Genomic DNA, 10006 nt, shown 5'->3' on the forward strand with positions numbered 1-10006 from the left:
GCAGGAATGTGAACTGGTCAAAAAGAGGTGGAGGGGTGGGTACATTCTAGGCTCATTTAGAACATTAAATATGAAATTTTACAGAACACTACTTTCAAATGCTATCAGGCTATAGAAGTGGGACTAGTCCACCTCCTCCATCCTGGATGTGTCATCGTCATCCCCTTCCAGAGGGGGCATGTCCTCAGTGGGAGCAGAGGTGGTATCATCAGATGTGATGTCATCTTCATCAATGCCTAGAAGAACAAACAGATCCAGTCTATGAAGCAAGGCAACTATAGAGTTTAAAAGTCACTAAGTCACATCAGGTACAATTTCTCATCAGCAATAAATTAAATTGTGTAACACCACACAGATTACTCACCAAGACCCAACTTGATCATTCTGTAGATGCGATTGGAGTGGGTCTGGGGGTCATCCAATGTAAATCCAGAAGAGAGCAGGGCAGTCTCAAAGAGGAGGATGACTAGATCTTTTACTGACTTGTCATTCTTGTCAGCCTCTGCCTTCTGCCTCAAGGTCTCCACGATGGGATGGTCTGGGTTTATCTCCAGGTGCTTTTTAGCAGCCATGTAGCCCATAGTGGAGTTATCTCTCAGGGCCTGGGCTTTCATAATTCTCTCCATGTTGGCCGTCCAGCCATAGGTGCTGGTAACGATGCAGCAGGGGGAAGCCACCAGGCGGTTGGAGACTGTGACCTGTTGAGGTACATGAGAATTCAAATCTTCTGCTTCAATTGCACAACTACTGAAGGTCAAGTTATACAACACCTTACAAGCTATTTAATTCATTAATCTGCTCACCTTCTCTACTTTCTTCTCCAAGATGTCCTTCATGATCTTGCAAAGGTTCTCAAACTGAGATTTCTTCTCTTCCTGCTTCTTTTTCTCATCCTCATCCTCAGGCAGCTCCAGGCCTTCTTTTGTCACTGATACCAGGTTCTTGCCCTCAAACTCCTTCAGCTGCTGGACACAGTACTCATCAATAGGCTCTATCATGTAAATGACCTCCAGGCCGGCTTTGCGAAGACGCTCCACAAAAGCAGAGTTAGCCACCTGGTCTTTGGTCTCACCTGAAATACATCAACAAAAATGTCAGAAATTCAAGTAATATCTAACAGCACAGTCACCAGCTCAGTTCACTTTAAAATGTGCTTCAGCCAACAATGATGGTGTGAGACTGAAGGATTCTTACCAGTAATGTAGTAGATGTGCTTCTGGTTGTCTTTCATGCGTGTAACATAGTCCTTCAGAGACACCATCTCATCTCCAGAGGCTGATGTGTAGTAGCGCAGCAGCTCAGACAGCTTCTTCCTGTTCTGGGAGTCTTCATGGATGCCAAGCTGAAAGACAAAACATGCAACCATCACTAAAAAGCAGTTGCAGTTGGCTGACATTTCATTGTGGCAATAAATGCCTCAGCTCTTCATTATCTATACAGATGTTAAGCATGTAAAAATGCATGTTAAAATGTCAAATTACTGTATTGGCCAATGTGTTTTAACCACTGAAATACCAGAGTGCCTCCATTACAGAGAAGACAGCTCTATACAAGGAGACAGTGCCTAAAGTTAATTGTTACTAACAAAATTCCAAAGTGCTTGTTCAACTATGCTATTTAATTTGTACATCATTCTGATGAAGTTTAGATTTTGGCTTTATTTGTGATGACACCGAGTTTAACATCATGGCTGCCAAAAGCCCGAGAAAAATTAGAAACATCTGCAACTTGCACAGTAGAAGACACTAACCTTGATGTTCTTTGAGAACTGCTCATAGAATTTCTTGTAGTTGTCCTTGTCCTCAGACAGCTCAGTGAACAGTTCCAGACACTTCTTGACCAGGTTCTTGCGAATGACCTTCAGGATCTTGCTCTGCTGCAGCATCTCTCTGGAGATGTTCAGTGGCAGATCCTCAGAGTCCACCACACCTTTAATGAAATCTGAACAGAAAAGAAAAACAGTCAGCCATTTATCAGAATTACATAGCCATCATGTGACTTGAGTACTTCTGGAAGTCATGGCATGGTCACCCACTTTTCCCTCTCTGGTCAAAACCAGAGCTTTAACTAGTGACTCCACAGTTGGGTTGGTAAATACTCACTGAGGTACTCAGGGATGAGCTCATCGCAGTTGTCCATAATAAATACTCTGCGCACATAAAGCTTAATGTTATTCTTCTTCTTCTTGTTTTCAAAGAGGTCAAAGGGAGCACGGCGAGGTACAAAGAGCAGGGCGCGGAACTCCAACTGACCCTCTACAGAAAAGTGCTGTGGGGGGGACAAAAAAAACAAAACAAAAAAAGATTGGCTTTGGTTAAACTTTGAAGCATCACCATATTACTTTGGTTAAAATACACAATATGAACAACTTGTACATTTCCAAGTAAATACACTGAGACCAACCTTAACAGCCAGGTGGTCCTCCCAGTCATTGGTTAGACTCTTGTAGAACTCGCCATACTCCTCATTAGTGATGTCATCAGGGTTACGGGTCCACAAAGGTTTGGTCTTGTTCAACTCCTCCTGATCAATGTATTTCTCCTTGATCTTCTTCTTCTTCTTCTTTTTGTCTGAAGACTTGTCATGGTCATGCTCCTCATCTGATCCAACATCCTCAATCTCTGGCTTGTCCTCATCCTTCTCTTCCTCATCCTTGTCTTTCTCCTTCTCCTCCTTCTCCTCCTCCTCTGCTGAATGATCACTCACTTCCTTGTCACGCTCTTTCTCCACCTGCATAAGAATACAGCTCAGTCACTTGCCACGATCGATAGATAATTTGATTATCCCAGAATAAATAAATGTTGTGAATGAATACTGCAACATATTTGGCAATTTAAATAAGCGCTTACAAATAGTGTGATGGGGTAGCCAATAAATTGTGAGTGCTTCTTCACAATCTCTTTAATTCTTCTCTCCTCAATGTATTCTGTCTGGTCTTCTTTCAGGTGCAGGATCACCTTGGTGCCACGCCCCAGTGGCTCAGCTATAGAACAAAAAGATGAGTCAGTGCCAAGGTGCAGATAGTATTAACACCTCCTGCAGTCATTCCCACAACAATACATCTTAACTGTTAAAATAATGGCAGTTGCATTACTTACAGTTGTCCACTCTAACTGTGAATGAGCCTCCAGCAGAGGATTCCCAGGCATACTGCTCGTCATCGTTGTGCTTGGTGATTACTGTCACCTTCTCGGCCACCAGGTAGGCAGAGTAGAAACCCACACCAAACTGACCGATCATGGAGATATCAGCTCCAGCCTGCAGAGCCTCCATGAAAGCTTTAGTGCCAGACTTGGCTATTGTGCCCAGGTTGTTGATTAGGTCAGCCTTTGTCATGCCGATACCAGTGTCAATCAGGGTTAGGGTGCGTTCCTCTTTATTAGGAATAACCTCAATTTTGAGGTCCTTGCCAGTTTCCAGCTTGGAAGGGTCAGTGAGACTTTCATAGCGGATTTTGTCCAGAGCCTAAAAGGGGGGGAAAATAAAAGTACGTCGCATTCAGTTTCTTTTACAGCATATATTACTATGCATAAATCATAGAATTTTTTTATTTTGTTTAAACAAGATCAGATATCTTTGACATAATACAAGATTAAGAAGCCACTTTCAACTAATACTAATGACTAGCTGACTAAGAAACTTACATCTGAGGAGTTGGAGATAAGCTCCCTAAGGAAGATCTCTTTGTTGGAATAGAACGTGTTGATAATCAGGGACATCAGCTGAGCAATCTCAGCCTGGAAGGCAAAGGTCTCCGCCTCCTCCTCCATTGGTTGGTCGTGTGCTTCAGGCATCTATGCAGAGAATAAATGAGTACTTGTCATTAGGACTTGCATATATCATGAATTACATATACAAAAATGATATCCGTTAGCTACAAGTCTCCCTTAAGGACAATCTGCACAATTGACTAAGATCAGAGTGCTTAATGCAGTGCATTAAGTGATCTAACACTGCATGCTTTCATACAACTGATAATTGTATTTGTTCACTTCTCATTTTTGCGCTAATGGATCTGTGTGCATGGTCATGTTAGTTTGTGTCTGCAGTACACTTAGTCAATACACTGGCATGCTAACAATCACTGTGCAATTTATATAATGTGATCAACACCATCACAAATTACCAGCCACAATAACAACCTGGAGACTTTAATCATTGCTCCTCAGACCATACATTACATGTCTATTATGTTACACAATGTATACCCATTTATATTGTCAATCAGTTGGCAGTTAAGTCTTATTTTCTACAGTTAAATACAATTTAAAAAAGCATGCAAAATTCTGTGTTAAGTTTTAAACATGCATTACAAATTTTAATTGGCTTAAATGTAGTGTTAGGCATTTTTAGTCAGATAGATACTTTATGTATTAGAACTGTTTAGTGGTTTAGTGGATAGGATGTCTAGTTAGACTGTTAAATGCTTAGGCATGCTTATGAGTTTCTACAGCGTCTCGGTTGACGTTTCTGTGTAGTATGGGGCTAGCCCAACCGAAGGGATATAATGTATAGGCCTGGTGGGTTCAGGGTCTTTCATCTTACATCTGCCTGCGAGCAGTTTGGAGGTGCAAGATACCTGAGCGTGTAATGTTAATTTTACCTGTGCTCCTTTGAATAAATCAGCACTGTTTTGAAGTTACTTGGACTGTCTCGTCTCTCAGAGTTAGCAATGGTAATAAGAACCAAAGACCAACAGTAGGATGAAGTCCCAATTGAAACTTTAATTAAAAAACGCAGTGATGAATCAATGTTCTCAGCCAACATATTTACATAAATCTTACAATTAAATGTTCCATTATCCTATCATGAACAAGATAACTTATTGGTTGAGCACGTGGTCAGGATAATACATTAACGCCCAGCAAAAATGCCTCCACCTGCCGGATTCCCAGGCAAAATGCAAGTTTCTAGAAGCTACCATGAGCGAAACAGAACTCTAGCAGTTTCCTCGGGAATTGAAAGCTCCTCCTCTTTACAGTCTGAGGAGGATCTATGAATGGACATCCTGTATTTCGCTAATCTTAAACTAAACCGCAGTGACAGCAGATAAGAAAAAAAATCTGAAAAAGCTTTGTGCTCATGAAACCTGATTAAGGATCATTATGTTGCGCGCCTGCTAAAACATCGTTTCTGCCTGATGAGCACAGCTCAAGTGCACCATGTGGTCCGTGTGACTGCTGTTTCCCAAGCGTTGAGCAATACAAAAGGTAGTGAGGACAGGACAGCAGCCAGAATAATGTCGACAGATGTTCTGAAATGTGCCAAGTTAATAGCGGTGATAACACTACCATTATAAACCTTGGTGCAAAGATGTGGAAAAACAGGCTGAGGTTGTTGTTCGAAGTCACATTTAAGATAACGTTATAACGTCGACTAGAGTTCATGCTGCCTTCACGCATTAACTACATTCGTATAAGAATACTGAACTATTAAGTTAGTCATGTCTCAAAACTCCCAACTTCGATGGAAGATGACTGAGTTAGAATTAAAGTTAAAGCTATATAACAAGAAACCTAATATTAGCTAGCATCAATGTTAGGTAATGTAGCTCTAAAAATTTCGTTAATTTACCTCTATCGTTAGAGCGTCGACGACTCCAGTAACAAGCGTGTGGATAATGATGCTATTTCGTAACCAATCCAATGACTGGGATACCTAGTTGAGACAGGCGACCTGTGCAAGCTTTATAGCTTTACCGAGCATTCGAGAAAGCCCAGCCTACCCTCTGAGCTTCGAGAAACATCTAGACGGTTTCTCTCCACAGCTCGATGGTGGCCGCTGACAGGCCCCGTGGACTGTCAATCACAACATGTTCACGCCTTTCGATAGGTTTATCTCACATGACTTTATATTTCTTTCTGTGCATGTCAATCACAACATGTTCACGCCTTTCTATCAGCTATTGGCTGGAGAAGGCGGGACTAAAATATGGTAGGCTGAGCAGGGAAAGGGAGGAGTGAGGAAGCAGCAATTACAATGGTCCATGCAGCATTATTCACTGAAATTTCCAGAACATCGTATTAAACAAAGGACGAGGTTGGTGAATGAAAGTTACTTCATTTGCAACCCCCCTGTAGTTATATCTTCTTTCAACCATTATTACTTTGCAGGCGCCAAACAAAATGATGAAATTCAAGCATATGCAAATGACTCAGTAAAAGAGATCTTATTTCTGAATATATTTAATTACAAATTTGAATGTATTTCATTAAAAATGTAATAGTTACAAAAACAGAAACAAGTCAAATTCTCAGAGTTTATATAATGTTATTAATTGTTGTCTGTGATTTTATATAAGCAGCTGATACAATGTAGACTGAGCCACACTGGCCTACATTAAATACATAAAAAAAACTAACACTATTTAAGAAAGTGGAGTTATGTTTCAATTAAACATTGATTTAAAGAAGCAATGTATCTTACAAAAATAATTAAGAAAGCAGAGAAGAGTTCACCAAATGTTTTAGTCAACTTCCTCCATTCTTGATGTGTCATCTTCTCCTTCCAAGATGAGTGAAGCCACCAGTCTGCTGGAGACTACAACCTGCCAGTACTGAAATGCTGTATTATTATCATCAAACTAATGTTATCATACTACATTAGCATAAAAGTAATGAAGCTTTAAAATGGATCAGAGAATTATTGACATTTCCACCAATTACCTTTTCAATCTTTTTGTTACGGATGTCCTTCATGATCTTGCAAAGATTCTCAAATTTATGAGTGGAAAGCAAACAAAAACACTAAATCATCACTTGCTGTTACAGTGGGGTGTCCCTCACCAGGGGGTGAGAGAGAGAGAGAATGAGAACTCAGGGTGCAAACTCAGGTGCTAGTGGGAAAGTGTCTTTATTACAAACATATATGCGGATACGAGGGCAAAGTCAATGGGTTATGCGTGATCCAAACCAGGGTAGAGTAGTGAAGGCTGAGAAGACTAGGACAAGCAGGTAAGCAGGCAGGAGAGCAGGATCAAAGGACCATCCTGGTCAGGTGAGTAGACAGGAGGGACACAGGAACAAGGGTTCACCCTCAGGTACACAGAGTAGCATTCACCCTCAGGTAGTGATATTCCCTCTGACACCGAGGCTCCGAAGCTTGCTTCAAACTTGGAAGGGTATTTTTCTGAAGCACTGTGCCGGAGCTTGCTTCAAATAATCGGATAATCACCTTCATTGGCCAAGTATGTTACACACAAGGAATTTGTTTCCGGTACAGAACCGATGGCAGCCATCTGCGGCGTCACCTCAACCGATGGCTCTAACCATCGGGGGCAATGTGGTTTGGTGTCTTGCCCAAGGACACTTCGACATGTGGACTGCCGGCACCAAGATTTGAAGCGTCAACCTTCTGGTTGGGAGACGACTGCTCTACCCACCACACTAAAATCAGGAAAAACCACATGACTGGTGACATTCAAACCACTTCTGCTTCACTCATATTGAATCAGCTGACTGGTTTGGTTGGATAGCTTTGAAACATTGGTGCCATACACATGTATTTAAGATGGATGAATCAAAGGACCAGGATGGACAGGTGAGTACTCTGTCCTACCTCTTGTCAACACATTTTAGATTGCCTCACTATGGAGCCATCAAGGAAACGGTCGCAAATGTGGGAACATTTTGAATTGGTGCCACCGAATAAGGTAAATTACATTTCCAAGATTCAAGCCGTATTGTCAAGTCTGTTATTCATACAATGGATGTCCAAGTTTACGGTCCCCTCTGAATACACACAGGAAGAATAATTCACACACAGATCTCAATGTGATTTCATTTCACTGATCCAGAAGTACAGAGTTCAGAGAGAACAGTTCCTCCAGTACAAGCAGCTAAAATCCATAATTAAATCAAAGATTAGTGTAACCAATAACTCATTACAACTTTCTAAATTCATTGAAGAGATTATGAAAATTACAGATTCCAAGAAAATGATATCCAAGCTATATAAACTCATATCAAATACAGATTCAACAATACCAAAGCTCAAATGGGAAAACTCTGTCTCTCAGCTTGGACTTCTAGACCAAAATCTGTAATAACATCTTGTCTATGACCAGCAATGTAAACTTACAACTTACAGTTCATTCCCTCTGGATAGCAGTGACAGAGAAACTCTCCACCATCTTGGGCTGTAGAATCCCTCCTTCTCCATCACTTTGCTTACTCAGTAATATCACAGAAGTTGACCACCTACCAATTAAATACAAAATTCTACTCCTCATTTCTCTAGCTATTGCCACGATAACAATCTTTCAAAGATGGAAAAACAAAAAATCTCTACACATAAACCACTGGACCACCCTTCTGATAGAATACATCACACTAGAGAAAATGGCATCTGCTCACAAGAATAGTTTATCAGCTTTTTATGACACATGGAACCCATTTTTAACACAGTTCAACTTGAACCAAGCACCTGGGGCTGAGGCCACGCACATTCCCACCATCCTCTAAAAATGTAACTAGCTGTTTTTATTAGTATTACTCATCATTATTATTGTAAAAAAAAAATTCTCCTTCTCCGTTTCTTTCCCTTCATAGACTGCATAAGTTGGAAATACCCACACTTCATACCCTCACACACTACAAACATGTAAAACCCTCTACATCTCTTTATAATGTCATGTACTGTAACTGTTGTCTTATCTTCCATGGCTGGACCTGTGTTGTTAATGTGTTGTTTTGTTTCAATAAAAAAATAAAATAAAATAAGAAATAACAAAATAAAAAATAAATATATATAAAAAAGCAATACTAAAAAAAATAATAATAAAAATGTTACTTTTGAGCTCCTTCTGCTTCTTCTTCTCTTCTTTATCCTCAGGAAGCTCCAGGCCTTCTTTTGTCACTGAAACAAGCTTCTTGCCATCATATTCCTTCAGTTGCTGGACACAGTACTCATCAATAGGCTCAATCATGTAAACAACCTCCAGGCCGGCTTTGCGAAGGCGTTCCACAAAAGCAGAATTAGCTACTTGCTCTTTGGTCTCACCTGTAAAAGATAATTTGAATTTATTGAATCATTTGTGAATTAACTTTTAAGAAAAACTAAAAAAAAAAAAAGAGAGAAAGAATGAAACCTAACCTGTGATGTAGTAGATGTGTTTCTGGTTATCCTTCATTCGAGAAACATAGTCCTTCAGAGACACCATCTCATCTCCAGAGGCTGATGTGTAGTAGCGCAGCAGCTCAGACAGCTTCTTCCTGTTCTGGGAGTCTTCATGGATGCCAAGCTGAAACATGAAATAATGTGTTACTAATATTGAAGTTCATTTTAAATGATATTCATATATTTCATTTGAAGGTTTAAGACTAAAAAATGAATTAAAATGGTTTGACCTACTTTAATATTCTTTGAGAACTGCTCGTAGAATTTCTTGTAGTTGTCCTTGTCCTCAGACAGCTCAGTGAACAGTTCCAGACACTTCTTGACCAGGTTCTTGCGAATGACCTTCTGTCAGGGTCGGCGCGCGTGATGCGGCCGAAGAGTGTTTTAGTGAACTCAATTATAATGCCAGACGAGTAAGTGTAAAACAAAAACCGTCTCTTTATTAAGAGAACTGAAACTACCAACAAAATCACACAAGACACGGTTGACACAAAAACTCACGGTCAGTATCGGTCCTAGGTCAGAGCCAGCAAACACATACATCCAGGGAAATCCGAAGTTCGTAGTCCAATAGAGAAAGTCCGATAATCATACACCGAGGGCGAGGCAGAATAGAATGGTCCAAAGAAACAATCCGGGTCAAAACACAAGATACCAAAACCGAAGGAATGCGGGAAAGTCAGAGCTGGGGTCTAGAACAATCTGGCAGCGTCCTCATGGGAGGACGCTGCCTAAATAGAGGTGTGAACAGGTGCACATAATAATGCAGCAGGTGAAACTAATGTGAGCGATGGAGAACGTAAAAAGACCAGAACTAAGGTGAAACAAAACAGGAAACAGTGTCAAAATAAAAGCCGGACGGGAAGCAGTGGAACCAAATCATGACAGT

General features: G+C 40.6%; 1 protein-coding gene across 1 annotated transcript; it reads right to left on the reverse strand.

The window, feature by feature from the left end:
• Nucleotides 1-6: 6 nt before the first annotated feature.
• On the reverse strand, nt 7-5749 carry LOC109962208 (heat shock protein HSP 90-alpha). The gene is made up of 11 exons (XM_020603713.1): nt 5575-5749; nt 3645-3794; nt 3099-3465; nt 2850-2983; nt 2404-2730; nt 2103-2268; nt 1751-1941; nt 1195-1342; nt 804-1072; nt 365-698; nt 7-236 (listed from the first exon to the last, which is right to left on the reverse strand). The coding sequence occupies exons 2-11, from the start codon at nt 3792-3794 to the stop codon at nt 124-126; spliced, it is 2199 nt and encodes a 732-aa protein (XP_020459369.1). The 5' UTR covers nt 5575-5749; the 3' UTR covers nt 7-123.
• Nucleotides 5750-10006: the final 4257 nt, after the last annotated feature.

The sequence above is a fragment of the Monopterus albus genome, unplaced genomic scaffold, assembly GCF_001952655.1.
Source record: "Monopterus albus unplaced genomic scaffold, M_albus_1.0 scaffold62.1, whole genome shotgun sequence".
NCBI classification, from domain to species: domain Eukaryota; kingdom Metazoa; phylum Chordata; class Actinopteri; order Synbranchiformes; family Synbranchidae; genus Monopterus; species Monopterus albus.

Coding starts and splice junctions, on each gene's coding strand:
- LOC109962208 (XM_020603713.1), bottom strand. CDS start 3,794: ATGCCTGAAGCACACGACCAACCAATGGAGGAGGAGGCGGAGACCTTT. Junction 1,942..2,102: donor GCTCATCCCTGAGTACCTCA/GTGAGTATTTAC, acceptor TTTTCTGTTCAG/ATTTCATTAAAGGTGTGGTG. Junction 699..803: donor TGGAGAAGAAAGTAGAGAAG/GTGAGCAGATTA, acceptor GTACCTCAACAG/GTCACAGTCTCCAACCGCCT.